Source organism: Varanus komodoensis, unplaced genomic scaffold, assembly GCF_004798865.1.
Source record: "Varanus komodoensis strain SLA01 unplaced genomic scaffold, ASM479886v1 scaffold27, whole genome shotgun sequence".
Lineage (NCBI taxonomy): Eukaryota > Metazoa > Chordata > Lepidosauria > Squamata > Varanidae > Varanus > Varanus komodoensis.
In genome coordinates, this window is record NW_025335701.1 from 8,403,271 (window position 1) to 8,421,834 (window position 18,564).

The following is an 18,564-nucleotide window of genomic DNA, read 5'->3' on the forward strand; positions in this document are numbered from 1 at the left end:
AAAAGGAATCGGCCAGAGCTAATTTGAAATGCCCTAAGTTGTCATGGGCCCAATACAATCAAATCGTCTTGAGCGTTTGTGTGCCTCTTTGGCATGTGCACACTGGGTTTCTGTGGACTTTACCAAAACAGACGAACCTCTATAAGATACGTCAAAAATAGATTTTATTGCAGATAAAAGGAAGATGAACAGTGGGGTAGGATGTGGAAAGAGAGAAGCTTGCTAAGGTCCCTGGCCGAGTTTGTGGAAGAGGCAAGAGTTGAACCAGAGTCAGACGGAAGTAAGAGGAAACATCCAACCAACCAAATAGCTCACCCCTTGCCCCCTTCGGTGGAGCCCTGTCCTTGCAGAGCACATCCTTCTGCCGTTGCAGCTGCTGCTCAGTTGGTTTGCCAAAATGCTGCACCGATTCAACTAAATGCGTTGCCCTAATACTGCAAAATAAACCAGGGTACGAAGTAAGGTAATCATGTATTTGAACTGCTGGCCCTCTTTGCAGGATAGGATCCTCTTCCTTCTGTCTCCCCCCAAGCTCTGCCCCCGGGTTGGGTAACTAAAAAATGGCGTAGGTCATCAAGGCCAGGCATAAACGGGGAGGGGGGTCCCCTGCGTGCCTGCCCCGTCCAACTGGGCCGTGGAGGCTTTGGTGCATGCGTGCTTTCTCCAGCCCTTGCACAAAAGTGTCCATGCAAAGGCAAGCTCGGCTTCCGTCCTTGCACATCCTGCCCAGCAACAAACGCTGCTCTGCTCAGTGCCCCAGCCAGCTCAGCTTTGGAAAGCATGTGCGGTTACCAGCTGAGAAGGGCCATGCCCCCTGAAAGCCACGCTGTACGGTCCCTTTGCCCGGGGAGGCCCGCTTGCTTTGCCAGGAATCAGGCAGAGCTGGGGGGAACGTGCACGCCCTCCAACGCCGAGCCGAGCCGAGCCTCCCTCACACCTTTCATGGCAATTCCCATCAGCAACACCTCCAGGCAGGCCCAGAACACAGGCAGCTCCTCTGATCCTAATCCATGGCCAGTTCTTGCAGTTGTATCTCCACCGGGAGCCCATCTTTCCTAAAAGCCAGTTTACAGAATTGCTCGTGCAAGACCGAGATACTCGCATCGCAGTGGGGAGCAATCTATGGCTGCTGGGAAAACCCTCTCTCTGCAGCTACGGAGAGCTAAACTCAGAAGGAACAGGGCACGCCGGGGGGGGGGGGCGGAGGACTTCAGCATCCTGCCAATAAAGGGAGTGTTGCTGCTGCTGCATCCCAGGAAGTCCTGGTTCCACTGCCCCCGACTGGGGAACGTTTCCCATCAGTGCAGAGGAGCATTGTTCCATCTCCCTCCTTGAGTGTAATAGAAAAACGCAAGGAGATCCAGCCAATTTTCCACAAGTGTACTTGCAAAGGATTTTGGCTATCAAAGTGCTCAGAAAGAGTCCTTCCATAGATTGGGATATGCTGCCGATACTACTAATTTATTGCTCATAACCTTGGATGCTTCACTGTGGAGTGCTATGAAAAGAATCATTTCAATGGCATGCACAATTCAAAATTTCACATATCAGCAATGACCTTTACATTAACGACTGACCTCTTTCCTTAATGTGTTTGCTTAACATCTCTGGGGTGTTTCCCCTTGGGCTTCTCTCTAGTTGGCCAGTGGGATGCCCAGTTCCACAACATACAATGGAAGAACCAACCATGTAGCAGTTGTGGAATTTCCTTCTATCCAATCATGCATCAACTAGTCCTCAAGTAGCTCCTGAGATGTAAGGGGCACCCATCCAGACTTCCTTTGATCTGCCTTGCATCTCCTAACAATCAGCTTGCTGGGATGACCCCAGGTTCTAGTATTATGAGAAAGAGGGAAAATGACTTCCTACACACTTTCTGTCCACCAAACATAATTCAGTAAACCTGGTTTATGCTTCCCCATCTTTGCTTTTTGCTTAAGCTGAGTAGCTATCTCGAGAGTTTCGCTCTCACTGTTGCAAACAACCTCTTTGGAGAGAGAGACACCTGGACATAGCTGGGAGTGGGGAAAACCACCTTGCAAGAGGCAAAAGAACATTCACAGTTTTTGCAGACATGCAGGAAATACATGTCCAGGCGTGGAGCTTGTACAAGATGCTTTTATAACATAACAGGTACATGCACCGTTTGGAGGAGGGACTGAGGATCAGGTGGAGGAAGAGGTAGGCCATTTGCTAATAGCCCATTAGGATAAAACAACAGGGGACATTGGAGAAAGAACCTTCAGGAGGAGGCGAATAAAGGAGAAGAACCTTCAGGAAAGGCAGACACTGGCCTGTCTAAGGAATGCCCCAAAGGACAGGCCTTTCAGGACAGAGACATTAGCATCTCTTAGATGTACCTGGGAAGCAAGACTTGCAGGACAGGTAAACAATTAGCATATCCAAGAAGTACCTCTGAAGGACTGGCAAACATTAGCATTTCTAAGGTGGGAAGCAGGACTTGCAATATGAATTCCAGATCAGGAACCCCACCTGAAGCCTAAAGGTGTTCTTGCGGGGCGGGGGGGGGGGGTGCCTGGCCTGCCCTGCTTGCAGCAGCCATACAAGGCAGAGCTTCTGCCCCTTTTGTCCTGACGGATGACGGAGTTGGTGGTTTGCCTGCAGCAAGTCTCAGATTCAGTCCAAAAAGCCAGGGATGTTGCTCCGAGAGCTACAGGGAGTCACCGCTGGCTAGACCAAGCTGAGAAGCCGGCTGGCTTTGCTACAGCCCTTTCCCTGCTTTTCAAAAGCAGCTAAAAAGTTGCCATTGCAAAGAGAGGACCGGGCCTGAAGGGCCGGTGAGGTCTGCTTAACCCTTTGAGCTTGGGCTGTTTTATTTTTATTTATTATTTATAACATTTTTATGCCGTACCCATCGCAGAAGCCTTGGGGCGGCTTACAAAGAGAGTAAATAAACATAGAATAGAATAGAATTAAAAATTTGGAGTATCTCGGCCATAATTTAAAAACCAATAAATAAAGACAACCAATTAACAATTAAAATATCATTTAAATAAAAAGCTCTTGGCCTGGCGCCGAAAAACAAATAAAGACGGCACCAGGCAGACCTCTCTAGAGAGCGCATTCCATAGGTGGGGCACCACCTATGTTTTCAGCTAAGGCCTATGTCAGAGGGCGTGTAATAACATATTCAGCAAAAATAAATAAAATGAGAAAGCAGGAACGATCTAAAGTAGTAGAGGAATTGACGAAGCTTGAACAGGAGCTACAGGAAGATCCACCCAAAACAGACCTTAAGAGCTTGAGCCATTTTCCAATCAGCATCACCCCTTCCATGCTGTCCCTCTCACACACACGTGCAAAGAGAAAATAAGAAAGGCATCGGGAATGGGAGAATGGCTAGAAAGGAAAGGGCTTGGCACAGCGCTTCCTCCTGCCCCTCTCACACCCACAGGTCCTCTGCCCAATATTGTAGCCTCGTGACAATTATGGTCATGTTGTCTGGGCCTTGGTACCATGAAGGAGAGAACCTGCCAATCATATCCAAGCCAGCAGACAGGAAGGGATGCAAGGCAAGCACAAAAATTGCGACTGGTACCTCCTCTCCCCAGTGCTGTGTGGGATCCATGGCCAGCCAGAAGCATGGGGCAGAGCTTCCCAGAAGAACCTGTCTCCCACTTGATGCCAGAAATGGTATATTCAATAGATAACCATTTGACACCATTTCATAACATCTAAATCTGCTGCCTGAGGTGGCCAGCTTACCCTGTTTCATTGCACAGCCGACCCAATACTTCAGTTAGCTTTTTCTTTTTTCGATTTTGCTGTAGGTGGGAAAGAATTGAAAAGGACATACAGTCAATTTCATGGCTCAGTTTGTATGTGCATGCCCTCCTTAGTATGCCTCTTCCTTATTGCTGCTTCTTTCTGGTTTTGATGTAAATTGAAAGGTGGAAGCGTGGCCTCGGTTCTTTGGAGATGTATGTGCCACCCGGGGTTACCATAGCAACAGACCTTGGTTAATCTCTTCTGTCATAAACCCAGAGCAATTTGCATGTATGGAACTTTGATTATTCAAATTGCCTGTGCATGTGTTCAAAAAATATAATGAGTGATATCTCCGCACTGTTATTATCTCTCAGTTTAGTCATTAAAAATAGCTCATGGAGAAGCACAGGGCTCTTCTGCTTGCCCCTTCACCCCTTCCCTGGTTAGACTTTTCAACAAACGTTCCCCGTGACAGGCTCGGGGGCCTGCATCTTTATACAAAGACATCTCCTTTCTTAAGGCTCCGGTGGGAAGGTTATTCTTTAGTAGTTCTGGGTACAGGTGATTGAGCGATAATTGTTTCATCCTTTAAAATCTTGTCTTTTCTCTGTGGCAAGAGTGGTGTTTCAGCCTAAGGGCCGGATTACAAGGGGAGGTCTTGGGGGACGAAGACGGGGGGTGAGGCCAGTGTGCAGGCATCTCCTCCTGCCAGAAATTCATCCTTTGGGGAGGGACAGGTGTGTAGTCTGGGGTGTTCCTTGATCCAGAGCGCTCCTTGGAATCCCAGGATTTCCACCACTCCGACCGGCCCTTACCTGGACAGGCAGAGCCTAGTAACAGTACTCCATGCTCTGCTAACCTCCTGCTTGGGTCGTTGCAATACGCTGTACAGGGGGCTGCCCTTGAAGATGGTCCAGTGATGACCAGATCTTCTTCAGTTCATGTTTGGCTTCTGTACCTGGCTTGTTGATTGAGAGTCATCCAGTTTTCTGATTTATTTTCCTGGTTTGCTATCCAACATTAAGCCAGAGATCACCGTGCAAAGCCTGAGTGAATCCCCTGGTTTGTTAATGAATATCACTCAGAATTCCCCCATTCAGACATAACAGGGGGGTCTGGTTTAATAAAAACCAGGATCTTGGCACCAAACTGGTACACGACAAGCAGAAAGGAAGCAAGGCGTGCTTGGCCCCAGTGTTGGGATGATAGTCCAAACTAGGCTGTTGTATCTAAAGGACTGAAGCAGTTTTATAGCCAGTAACCTTTGAAATATCCTTGCAAATATCTTATGGCACTCAATCCCATAAACTATTTGAAATCTCAGCTTCTCAAATTGTTCTGGAAGTCACAGGTGTTGCCTAGTTTAATTGGCCCTCACCTGCTTAAAGTAATCGTACAGACCAAATCTATGAAAATCTACTTGGGCATCATTTCTACTGGATGCAAAAGACTTAATCCTAAAGAAAAATGTGCATACAATTTCTATCTCTCTGTGTGTGTTCATATGCTTATGAGTTGTAATTGATTAACCAAGTAAGGGAAATCCATCACAACTTAAACACATATGTGCAATTAATTGAATGAGCTGTGATTGTTAATCCATCACAGCTCATACAATTAATTGGATAATTAATCAGTTAAATACGCATGAGTGTGATAGAAATAAAACATAGTTTTAAGGAAGGAGCATATTGTGCTTTCAGATGATACACAAGAAAGTTTGTTCTAAGAGCACTTGCATTTTTTAAAATGTGTGTGAGTGTGAGGTTTCTATTGGCCAATTATTCAATGCATTTTGTTAGCTTATTTTGATTTTTTTAACAGCCAGGTTAATGAAATGGCTTATCCTGTATGCATCTACTCAGAAGGAAGCCTCACTATAAACATTTCTCTCCATGTCTGAGCATCTTTAGGAATGCAGGTTTACATCAATGGGCACCTTTTACCAACTGCCATCCTGTAATGCTCCCCTGGGATTAAGTCCCAGAAGCTAAATGGACTTCTTATGAGTATACAGGATCATACCTTCTCCCTGCCTGCTCCCCATAAAATGCCGTAGGAACAGGAACTGACAGCGATGAGACTAACCAGTTCGTGCGCCTGAGCCCAGGCTAATGAGGGCAAGGGATGGCAGATTGAGCTTTGAGGCAGCGGGACTGGGCGGAGAGTTTCTGAGTGCTGATGGTTGCCTGCCCCTCGCAATGGGATGCTGAGAAATACCCTGCCTTTGAATTGAGGTCAGCCTAACCATGCCAGATGTGAGACACCTTCCAGAGGTGTGGACACACTAACCGATTTGGACTGCAACCGCTCAGAAGGCTTGACTACAGTCTGTGTTGCGAAATAGTCCAAACAAACCTCTTACCGCAGGGTAGCAAAGTATTTAGTATCTAACATTCAGCAATTTAGCAATTGCTGAAAGTTAGATACTAACATTTAGTAGCTAAACTTTTTTCTCTAGCAAGGCAAGACTGAACTCGAAGGAACGGCCTTCTTTCACTTACCTGATTAATCAACTGAGTCAAAGGAGTGGGCACTTAAGCCAGCGCGTGGGTTCAAGAATGCCTCCTCCCAGGTCTGCTTCTGCCTTCAGTTTAATCACTCAAGAACCTGCAGCCCATGCATCACTTTCAAACGCCTTGGCTCCTTCCATGAATTTGTAAGTCTCCTGCAAGGGCATGTCTTTGTCAATTCCATTTTTGGCAGAACTTTATCTTTCCTGTCCCTCCAAATCCAGGAGAGCAGCACAGCGCCCTTCCCTTTCGCTTATTCCAGCTGACATCAGTGACATGCATTCTGTGGTGTTTGTGCAGCGAGAGCAATTTCAGTTACCTAGGAGGTGATAGATTTGAGATTCGATGCCTCAAGGGCTGAATTATTAAAGTGTACAGTCCAATACACTTTGGATGCTGATCTGCATGATTTAAGAAAGTTTAATGTCCATGCAATTGATGCGATGGGTGGGGAGCGTCACTGGGTTTGTTAATGTTAGGAGAAAGGATCATTTAGTTTTTGTAGAGAGGGGAAGTCATCTTCACTGTTTTCCTCTATTTGTGAAGCAGTCTCTATTTCTTTTGGCCTTAATAATCTCTGTGATGATGTAATTCATTAGCAAAAGTCTTCATCCATGACTTTATAAACAGGCGAGCATATTCATTATGAACACAATGTGAACTGTGAATCACTCATTCAGAAGTGAGCGCAATCCTGTTTTCTCCTCTTGCATAAGGACACCTGTGGAACCACTGCATATGAGCTTTCTATCTCTTGCACTGCCATTCACTCAAAATTACATTCTAGTTTAAGGATGGGGAAGACATTAATTTGGCTTGCCTTTCAATGCAAACTCACATAATTACATGCTTTCCAATAAAATACAAACCAAAATGCAGTCATCCTTCAAAATTTGGTCTTCTCCAAATTTTGTAAGGGCGTTTGCAAATCACAAAATATATACAAAATGTGTACATGTGAAAATAACATGAAAATGCATTGCATTAGGAAAATTGCTTGCAAATTTTCATGCTTTTTGGAATGGAAAGATACTCAGTGTTCTGGGTGAACTGAAATTAGAAACAGAGTGAGTCAGAAGGTGCCTCCTGGGCCATCTGGTCTGATCCCCGGCTCCACTTGTGACATGCCTACCATGTGCATGCCCAGCCTGTGCTTGAACACCCTCACCAATGGGGCCTCAACCACCTCCCATGGAAGCCACTTCCATACCCCGGGAAGTACTTCCTAGCATCCACCCTAAATCTTGGTTCCCTGAGCTTTGCTCCGGTGGAATCCCATCGCCCTCCACTGCAGGGAAGAACAGGTCATGACCCACCACTGCAAAGTACCCACTCATGTACGTGTATGTTGCTAACAGGTCCCCTCAGTGTCCTCCTCTCCAGGCTAAAGTTTGAGTGACTGAAAGTTAGAAAGAATGAGAGAAAATTAAATGTACAGTTTTGTCCCTCTCTGTTTTGACTGTCCAAGGAACCATCTCTACTTGCCAGTGGAAAACTGCATGATGATTTTGTCCATATGTTTGCCTTTGGGGAGTATATTTTAAAAATGTTGCTAGTGTGGGTAGAGTTGTTATTTGTGAGGATTTTTCTTCCTTCCCAAAGACTCTCACAATGTGAAGTTGGAAGCGGATGTCTCATTTCTAGTACCCCTGTATGCACACAGTTGCTGAAGCACCGAGAAATGCACAATGTTCCATCTCACACACTGCAGCTGTCAAGGGTTTTGTTTTGACTTTTTGAGAGCTGGAAACATATTGGCACAGTTCTGATGATCAAATAAACAGTGGGTTCCATATGCCATCCCAAGTTCCAGGAAGTGGTTTTTGTTCTATCCAAAACGAGTTTAAACAAACCAAATTCTAAGCATGGTTTCAGATCCTGATTTATTAGCTTTGATTAGAACAGACCACATTTCTCGAAGGTTTGACACAATGACACCTTTTGAACAACACAACAAGCAACCCAGCATAGTTAGCATGACTCATGGTTTTTTACCATGATCCATCTGACTGATGATAAAGTATCAGATAAAGCTACATTATTGTAGTTTCAATCCTCCCCACTCAGCCCTTCCACTGTTGGCATGTGTCCCATCAGGCAGGGTGCATGAAATTCAATCCCAAGGTGCATTGTTCCCTGTCTATGCCACTTGCCTCTTCCTCATTGGCCCGCACATAGAGACTGGATGGCTAGAAGAGCTTCTACAGTTGCCACTCTTTCCAGAAGACTCTGTGGTAGTTGCACACCAGGGCCATGGAAACCATGATCTGGTGTTCAGATAACATAACAAGCCATGTTGATACTGAGAAAACAGAGAAAAAGCTATTCTGAACCCAGCCAATGTGGAACCATGGTTTGCCCACTCTGCTCCCTCATGCTGAACGTAAACGCTGTTCTTGAGTGAGGGATTATCTAGTCCGGTTCAGTCTTAAAACACTTCTAGTATAGTGGATCATTTAGTCTTAGCTTAGCACCTAGGGTGTCTGCATTCAAATCACGTCTCTGCTGTTGATTAAGAGGAAATGTAAAGTATACGTATTTCAGAAGGATATGGCTGGTGAATATTTCTTCCCTTATTCTGATAGGACCTACAGTGCAGATGCTCTGCTTGCCAAGGTCTCTGTTCTCAATTTGATTTGCTTTCAGTCTGCCCCATTGTTGTAATACAATATTACAATTGTATTATGGAGTAAACTGTTATACATTTTTCAAAAGGAATACATGGATGAAGGATGTTAAACCCTACATAAAGAGAGGGGGGATTGATTTTCCTTTTTTTTTTTTTTTCATCTCTCCCTTAAGTACTTTTATTCTCAGCCATGATCCAATGCCAGAATTAAACTTGGCTTGGAGAAAAGCCCTGGGGAAGTGAGCCACAGGTGTTTGGATGATTTATCTCTCACCTGAACACTTACTTTTAATTCAGACTGTTGGATAACACACCTTCATATACATGAATGAAGCAGTCCTAGATATAAACAAAGGGAGAGAGAGAAAGAGAAAAAGTGAGAGAAATTTAAAATGTTATCTAATAAATAATATGGTATTACAAAAAACTACTTAAGCATCAACTTTCCCACAGTTTATCACTCCAAGCCCATAGCTAATATAATGTTAGTCAAAGGAAAGCAAACAAGCATCATACAATGAAGAATTTAATATTGTACACAAAGAACGTGAAAATAATTTTACAACTTAATGCGTGCAAACAAACACATTTGCTGCAGTCAGATGTGGTTTGAGCATCCCCGAATCTGGACCAAATAATGTGAAATCCTGGCTGTAATAGGATTAAAACCAGGCCAGGAGGCAGGATAGGATTTGTGATTTAGTACATCAGTGGGATTGGTTCCCCCATGCTGGAGAAACTGCAGCACTTGCTTCTCAGCTCACAGAGGGGAAGCATCCGGAAACACCGTGGCACTGTCCATTCACAGAAACATAGAAACAGAGCGAGCCAGAAGGGGTCTCCCGGGCCATCTAGTCTGACCTACGGCACCAGCTGGCTCTGCTCACAACATGCCCACCATGTGCATGTCCAGCCTATCTATAGAAATGTTCTAATAAATGAATGAATGAATGAATGAATGAATGAATGAATGAATATAGAAATGTTTTAGAAATGTTTTAATAAATAAATAAATGGCATAGAAATGTTTTAATAAATAAATAAATAAATAAATATAGAAGCATTCAAGAGAACAGCTAAGATTCTTCACATATAAGCCATCATTAATCCAAAACAAGGGCTTAGCCCAAAAGCTGAGCGGATTGCTGTAATCCCTGCTAATAATGAACTCTCTGGTGCAGTTAGAAGGAAAGAAACGAAGTCTGCCTCATAATTCCAGCCCTGAAGGATGGATGGCCCAGATGAAATGCATCTGGGATGAATTCCTCCTGGTCCCCATTGCATGCACACCTTCCTTTTTGTGAAAGCGGATGGTACATTCTGCTCATCACGCAGGCATTGGAGGCATCGGTCAGCAACTTGGATGGCCGCATGGCAAGCTATGTAACGCAGATCCCTAAACACATATATACCTTAAAAAACCACAGGGCAAGATCAGCTCACTGCATCTAAGCCTTCACGGTGCCTCTAAGACATACTTACCCGCAACTCACTTCTGGGCCCAGGTGGGCTCTGTATTTTTAAGAAAAGTCGTGCAAGGAAATGTTTCTAAGCTAAGAGAAGCACATTCGTTAACAAAACCAATATCCTCAATTCCTGCAAAACTGCTGGTGAGCACACGGGAGGAGGTCGAACTGCGCAGACACCAACCAATCAGGACCGTGCACACCAAGCTCCGCAGTTCCCCGGCTGCCTCAGTTGCTAGGAGGCTTGTCTAATCCCTCAGTTTAGATTTGAGGATACTTAGGAAAGAATGCAACCCCATGTCAAGGACGAGACATCTATTGAATATGACGATGATGCAGGATGCAAAATAGAAAAAAGTAAATGAAATGTCGCGCTCCTCTTCTCTGTGTCTTATTGGCTCCCTGAATAAGTCAGGGGATTCCCTGAGGGCCTGCAGAGTTCTCTGGGCAAGCAATGCTTCAACTCTTTGCCCTATGCCAAGAGCAATGTCTCCTGTCATGGATTTTCTAAAGTTCTTCCCACCATGCACAGACACTAACCAGGAGAGAGTAAAGAGGCTTTAGTAAAAGAAACAGTTTCTTTCTCACAGCACAAATTGCCCTTGTCTATGGGATGACCGGATGAGGCAGCTTCAAAGCAATGATCTCTGAAGCTCTTCTGGTCAAGAGGTCTTGGCATGGTTCCAAAACTATCCTGGCTTTTGGACACTGGGACGATTCTCTCTACTCCCTGTTGAATTTTAATAACTTCCTCACTGTTCTTCCAGTACAGCCCATGCAATGTACAAACTGCAGCCCTGGAATGGATTAAGTGCCTATGGCAGAAATGAAGCAAATGCATCTCCAAAGCACAACTCCTCCTCTTTCTTATGTGCATTCCGTTCACACCTAGAACTGGACCATCTGGTCCAGTAACTCCCAATGGAGTGCAGAGACATTCCAGTGTGCTGTAAGGAAAAGACATGAATAAAAACCTAAAACCACATTTTAAATCGGCATTAACCATTTTGATCACATATCACAGATTATTAATTATTGTAACTATCTCTAGGGTGTCAGCCATGCATCTGACAGCACGTACACCCAGAATTTTAAACAGCTCCAAGGGCCAAGTGGATGGAAAGGAGAGCAGCACTGCAGTAACCTGTGGTAAGGTGGGCAGCTGGACTGGAGTAAGAACCCATCTGGTTGGCACATTAGATTAGGGGACCTTGGAGAGCCGGGCTGCAGTTGCCACTCAGCCGTGAAGCTCACTGGATGATTTTGAGCCAGTCACGGACTCTCAGCCTAGCCTACCACACAGGGTTCTTGTCAGGATTTTAAAAAATGAAGAGGAAGAGCTTTGGATACTTTGCAGGGGGAAAGGCAGGATACAAATACATTAAATTTTTGAACATCTCAGTGTATATTCCAAGAAGATTTCAGGCATGCATCTTCCACTGTGATTGAAAATGCAATGATAATTCTTCCAAGAAATCCAGCTTTTAAGGGTGTGACTGTAGCAGGTTAGCACCCACTTGCTAAAACCTTTGGTCTTAGCAGCCTGCAGTTCCCTGTGTCCTGTCAAGCTACTGACAGCAGGGCAAGAGAAGTGACAGGCATCTTTTGCTCCCCTTCCTTCTTTTTGTAATTGTTCTTCCAGATGGGCCTCCAAGTCCATCTAGAGGAGGTGCACTGACTGCTGGAACAGAGGGACGAAAAGGCCTTGCAAATCTTGGCCCCTTCTCTTCCCTGCTTCTCTTCCCATTCTCTGCTTCAAAGGTGACCTCCCAAGCAAGCTCTGTAGTTCCTTCTGCAGTCTCCTTCCCAAAGCCCTAGCAGTGTCTACAGCTTCAGGAAGGAGAACCTACAAAATTTTATGGTCCCTGGGACGTGATCCAGGGAACACAGGCACACTCCCTGAATCTCTTGTGAAAATTGGGAGCGATGTGACTGCAAGAGATGCTTCCTTGTGTTGAGATCTTTTTCTGCAGCCATTTATGACCAATTCCTTTTAGTTTGGTTTTGGTTGGAATTGCCCCAGGTCACCCCTCTCAGGCTAAACACACCCTCGATGCAACCTGTGGATTAAATCATTATGTTTTTGAGCTTCCTGTGTGATTTCCAGACCCAGCCACCCCCAAAAGGGTGTTAGACAGCATGCAGGACTTTGCAAATTGTGCATGAAAAAATGTACTTTTGCAAGATGCACACAACTGTGCTCTAATAAATGGCAGGAGAATGTGTACTTCCCAAAGATGAGCAAAAAGGATGCATACAATTGGAAATATCCCTGTGAAAATATACGTGATTGTTCACGCAGAAAGAAAGAAAAACATGCAGATTGCAATGGGATACCAACATAAGATGGAATAAGTTTCAAGGTGGAATTTGAAGAACTCTGACAAGCTCCAGTTTTGCTGGTTTGCACACCACTATCTCCCTCAGCACGCACTCACGCACGCACGCACGCACACGCCATTCTTACCATAACATTGATTTATGTTTTTATGTATAGTACTTTTGTGCCTCAAGATATTAACATTTCTATGTGGTTCACATTAAAAATGCAAGGTAACAAGATGATGGCAAGGAACGGTTTAAAGTAATGCATCTTTGTAAGCGTGAAAGAAGGTGGTAGCGGAGTCCCTTGGAGGTCCAGGGAAGCCTAAAGGGTGCCCCTGTTTCTGCCTCTTGAGCAATGAGGACGCTTCCTTTGTGTCGAGCCGTTTTCCCACCCTGCCCCTCTGGAGGCTTCCTTGCTGGCTGGCACGGGTCTGGTCCTTAATTTTTGGCCCACCCCTCTCGCCTTCACCCCACCCTCTTTTGCCTTTGGCCCTGCCTAACCCTGAGAGCTTTCCCAAAAGGGGGATGGGCCTCCAGCAAGACCCCATTCCACACCCATGTTTTAAAGTGCTCTTGTTTTTGTGCCATTGTGATTCTATCCTGCCTTTTCTCCTTTTGCAAGGAACCCAGGTGGAATACCCCTTTTATCCTCACAACAACCCTGTGAGGAGGGCTAGGCTGAGAGTGAGCTTCATGGCCTAATGGGGACTGGTTCCCTGATCTCCCAGTTCCCCAATCCAACACTCGTACCTCATGGGAACTCTCATTGCTAAGCACTTATCCGATATTACTGCTGCCTTATCCAACCTGGAGTCAGACGGCAACTCCCATGATCCGCAGTGACCACCTTCAGCAAGGCAATCTTGCAGTCCTTTAAACAGTGATGCACACACACATCCCAAAAGCCAACACCCCTAATCCTACCAAGGAATGTTATTACCCCCAGGGTGCTTTGTACCGGTGCAAAAATTTAATAAAAGCCCTTTGCATGACGCAGCGAGCCAAGGGCTCTCCAACAGGTGATGACAATTTCCTAATGGAGAGTGGAAATGAAAAGCAGCCCAGTGCCCAAGAAGAGCCTTGGCATAATTAGACAAGGTTGCCAGGGGAACCAAGATCTGAAAACGTGTCAACAGCTTTGCCACTGGATGCAGAATGGCCAGCATCTCAAAGCCGTCAGATGCACATCGGCTGCTGCGAGAGAGAAGGCATCAGAGGAACTGTTCCCCAGGGAAAGCGAGGGTGCAAACAGGGAGGGGGGGACGCCCGGCGACTTGTTGAAAGCTCCGTGCTACACAGAGAATGCACCTGGGTGCTGCCCGCAGGCCCAAGTCCCAGGGGTGGGATGCTGGCTGCAATCAGGCATTGCCGCTGCAACGGGGCAATTAGCCTGCATCCCGGGACTGCCGTTGTCCTGAGATCCAGAGCCCGCCTATAGGTTTGGACATGGTTGCCTCTGCATCTCACCAGCCACCCCAAAGTCTAACCTTACACAGCTCCGGCTGCTTTCCCTGTCCTACTTTCCAGGGGGTTACAATGCCCAGGAAGGCTCAAGAGTGGGGCAGAGTAAAGGCAGGGCCAATTTCCCCCAAAAACACAGCATTCCGAGGTGGGATAGAAATATAAGGAAGACAAACCGACTTCAGCCTCTTGGCTTGAACTGCCGGGGAAGGGAAAGAGACTTTTGGGGAAAGAGACCAGCTCTCCACAAGTGGTAGGAACTGCTTTCCAACGTCCTTTTTCTTTCATTTTGGAGACCACCTGGGGAGGGATCATTCCAGCGTGAGAGCATTCCAAGACAAAACGGTGGGATCAAAGGGTGGGGTTTTCGCTTACAGCATTTCCTACCAGGAGCTCCACCCCAGGAAAGGTATTTCAACATTTTAGAACAGAGGGAGCTGCACAAAAGCTGGAAGGCCATCGAGTGGTGGTGGAAAGGGCATTTGGAAGCCCGGTGGCTGGCTTGGGAATTCAGGTGTGGCCCTCGCAAGTGTTCCCCATCCCTGCTCTAGACACAAAACCATTTTTGCTGCAATCATTCTGTAGCTAATCCATCAAATACTTTGGCTAAACAAGACTATAGGTGATAAACCCTGCCACTGGCAGATGACCGTCTTCTACAGAGAGGACATACTTCAAAGGTATGGACACACTGCTTAATTATGTCTTCGAATCCTGCAGATTTCCATTTGTTTCCCTAAGAGAAGATGGACTGCTGAATGTGCCTGACCTGTGAAGAAAGGGAGGGTTCTCTGGCTGATATTGATCTTTTGGACAATTTGGGGATTTTCAGAGTTCTGTCTTCTTCCTCCTTCCCAGGTCTATGAAAGAGGAACAAATGTGGACCAGTTTGTGACCCGCTTCCTGCTGAAAGAGACAGCCAATCAGATCCAGTCCTTGCTCAGCTCTGTGGAAAGTGCTGTGGATGCTATTGATGAGCAAACCAGTCAGATAAGGTGTGGCGGCCTTTATCCGGCCTCGAGGCCTTCCCATATTAAATCCAACCAGTTCTGTGGCCTGTTGCCTTCTTCTACGCTTTGCTGTGCTTGGGTGTTTGTCAGTGGAGCGACGGTCCAAGCAGCGATGCCGCGGTGCTCAGCCCCCTTCCCAAGCACATTCCTGCACCACGGATCGCTCCTTGAATGTCCGGGCTGCGACTCATCAGCCCCTGGCGCATTTGAGCACCTTACCTACTTCTCCTTTCGATGGGAGGTCCCTGAGCCCCACAGGAGGCTCAGTGGCAGAGTCTGTTTGCTCACAGAAAGTCCCAAGTTCAAGTCCCAGCATCTCCAGGCAGGGCTAGGAAACAATCCAGGCTGCTGGCAGGCTGTGTGGACGAGACTGGGTAGATGGTCTGAAGGACTGCTGAAGTGGTCCATATTCCAAACTGTCAGGATGATCAAAGTCACAGTGTCCAAAGACTCTCTTCCTCGGTGCTGCGGACCGGGAAAAGGTGTGAATTAGCCCAGAGGGGTGAGAACTGCCTTCTAGATCCATGGCCCCTTTCCCTCCCACCAAAGGAGAGGGAAAGGGACACGGAACAAGATGCTAGGAAGCACAGTCCAATTCTGGCTCAACAAAGAAGAGTTGCAATGACATCTCACACGGCTCTGCAAAGCTGCACGCTTGTTGACCAGAGCCCAAAAATGGTTGCTATGGAAATAGAGGGGGCAGCCAGAAGCTCATTTCAAGCATTGCCTGCCCACCCCCGTTCTAAATCAAAGACAATAAGCAGCAGGTCACGGAGATACAGGGAAGAATCTCTCTGCTTATTGGCGCCTCATTAGCATTCAAGACACTAGGAAAGGGGTTGTCGGCTTCCTTCCCAGCGGCCCCCACACTCAGCCTCCACCTTTCCTGCGATGGAATCCCATACATGGCTGCACAGAAGCAGGCCCACTGGCTTACAGCCCCATAAGCAAGCCTCAGATTGCAGTCCGGCAGAGAGCAAAGGCTTCCAGTGCCGGCCAGTGTGGAAACGGGGCCCACGTGCGTGCCGTGCCCCCTCAGCAGGGCATGAAGGACATAGGGACCAATGCGCGGGATGGAGTGGCAGCGGTGCTCTGCCACTGAGCAGGGCTTTCCCCAGCTAAGAAACCCGCTTGCCAGTGGAGCAGGGATTAAGTCTGGAGCAATGAGACCTGCTCAGCTCATGCCCTTGCCTTTGCTTTCGAAGGTGCAGGTGCAGCACAGAGGGATGGGGGCAGACCTGAATGCCAAAAGCAGGAGCGGGGGAGGGAAGGGGGCGAGGGGGGAGGCATTCTATTTTCCAATTATTTCAGGGCCCAGCATGACCATGCATGGCTTCTTTTTCCTTGGCAAAAAGGTGGCATCGGGAGACGTTCCACTGGAAGGAAATCGAGTGTGCTTCTCCTTCTCTTCCTGGCTCCTTCCATTTTTCCTTGCTTGAATTTTGCTTTTTGCACCAGCCACGGGTTGCCAACAGCAGCCCACTGCATCTTCACGGGAATAATTTAGCCGCCTGGGATGATCTCCCTGCATTGCAGGGGGCAGGAGGCATCGCCCCCACACGCTCTCCCCCCTCAGTGTGGTCCTCGCTTCAGTGCGACGGTGCCGCAACCTGCAGATATGCTCCTGCCAGATCCATAATGAGGATGGTGGGTGGGGGTATCATCTCTTATGAAGCCGGCACGTGCCACACCACAGCGAGGGGCACCATGCTCCCCACGTGCGTTCGCAGGGCCAGCCCAACCGCTGGGCGGGGGGAACAACTGCCTTAGCATGGAGCCATTGGAGCAAGTAGTGCTTGGAAGCCTTCTCCTCCACGTCTCCTCCCGTCCCCTGTTGAAGCTGTCCAGATTAGCTCTCTCTCCCTTGGTTCTCCTCATCAGAGGACCCTGGGAAAGGACACAATGAGCGGTAGCCAGAGCCAAGGGTGCGAGGGGTTGACCCCAGAAGGCCAGGTTGGGATCCCAGATGATGCCATGTGGGTGCCATTTGTCCCCACCCTGGCCTGAGGTCCTGCAACCTGGGTGAAGGTTGGATGATTTGACAGAGCCCCATGTTGCATCAAGAACGGGAGGAGGAATAGAATTCACGACTGAGACCCCCGGCTGGTTCTTGGGTCCTCAACCCTATGGATACAGTGAGGTGATATGCAGTCTTGCCCAGGAAAGTCAATGGGTGTCCAGTGCACAAACTGAGCGCATTGAGCTGCTGCCAGAGATGGAAACAATCGCAAGGCAATTAGTCTTTGGAAGGAGCAGGGACAGACTTACTCACAGGGCTGCAAATGAGAAAGTCAATAATGGCTTGTATCCTCTCTGCGTTCTGTGAGCCCCCCAAATAACAAGACAGAAGCAAGCGATCATCTTCGGGGCGCCAGTGGGGTGGGCTTCTCAGCAGAGAGCCATGCGGAGCTGGCTCGCAGAGCTGAGATCTTGCCACACGCACTATTTTGCCACACCAAATTACGCACTGTTATGGCTGAATGTCTGGCATATCGACACAGCCTCGTGCAGCACTTGGCTGTGGAATAACGGAACATTCTCTTGCTACCTCTTTATCACGCTTCCCCTAATTTCTCTGCCTCCTCCCAGCTCCTACTTTTGAGTCTCTCCAACAGATACATTTTTCACTGCATAATTCTCCGGCAGATGTCGAGAATGCTGGCTTGTTTCAGTGATGGGAGTAGAAAGGAAATTGTTCCCTTGGCAATTGGCACTGCTCAGTGGCAGGTGATGCGCCTGCTCATGGACCGTTTGTGAGCAACTGCAGGGGAGCATGGAACATGCTCGAATAGACATTTAAGGAGAGCATGCTTGGGTTCAAAGGAAACCTGGCAGAGTGCACCCCCTAGCATTCACAGACTTCCTCTTGCACTTGGCCAAGCCAAGCCTTGGAATGTGAGCTGAGCCTGAGCTGAGAAGAAGTCCATAGATGCTCCTGGGACAGAAGTTGCATGAACCACCGCCTTCTTCTGCCTTGTAGCGGCTGCTGAATTGGCCTGCGAGCACAGGGCAGGAGGACCGGCACGCGAACACGGCCCGTGTTCAGCCTCTGGGCTGCAACCAATCGGGATGAGACTGGGGAGCCGAGCCCAAGGAATCTAATGGATTCCCACCCCCAAGCTGGATTCCTTGCACATACCTTCTGTATACCCCACATTGCCCCTTGCAAAAAGTTGCTCTCTTGCCAGCCATGAAAATGATGAACACGGGCATTAAACACTCTCAGAACGATGCACAACTGCCAGTGTGCCCTAGCCAGTACGAACAAAAAGAAGCTGAAAAGACAAAACCACAAAGGATGAGAGCGAACAGACAGTAAACAACAGGGGTGGGCGATGCTGATGCAGGGAATAACACTTTTGATTGACAGCAGTTAGAAAGATGATCTAATTCCATTGGGTGGGAAGTTCCATGTCTGGGCCAGAATGCCA

At 47.4% G+C, this 18,564-nt stretch overlaps 1 protein-coding gene across 1 annotated transcript in view; it reads left to right on the plus strand.

Annotated features, from left to right (window-relative positions):
- NECAB2 (N-terminal EF-hand calcium binding protein 2) overlaps nucleotides 1-18,564 on the plus strand; it is a 167,818-nt gene that overhangs the window by 122,090 nt on the left and 27,164 nt on the right. Inside the window, exon 6 of the mRNA XM_044433909.1 lies at nucleotides 14,982-15,118. Coding sequence (XP_044289844.1) covers nucleotides 14,982-15,118 — 137 coding nt within the window. The remainder of the gene's footprint in view (nucleotides 1-14,981; nucleotides 15,119-18,564) is intronic.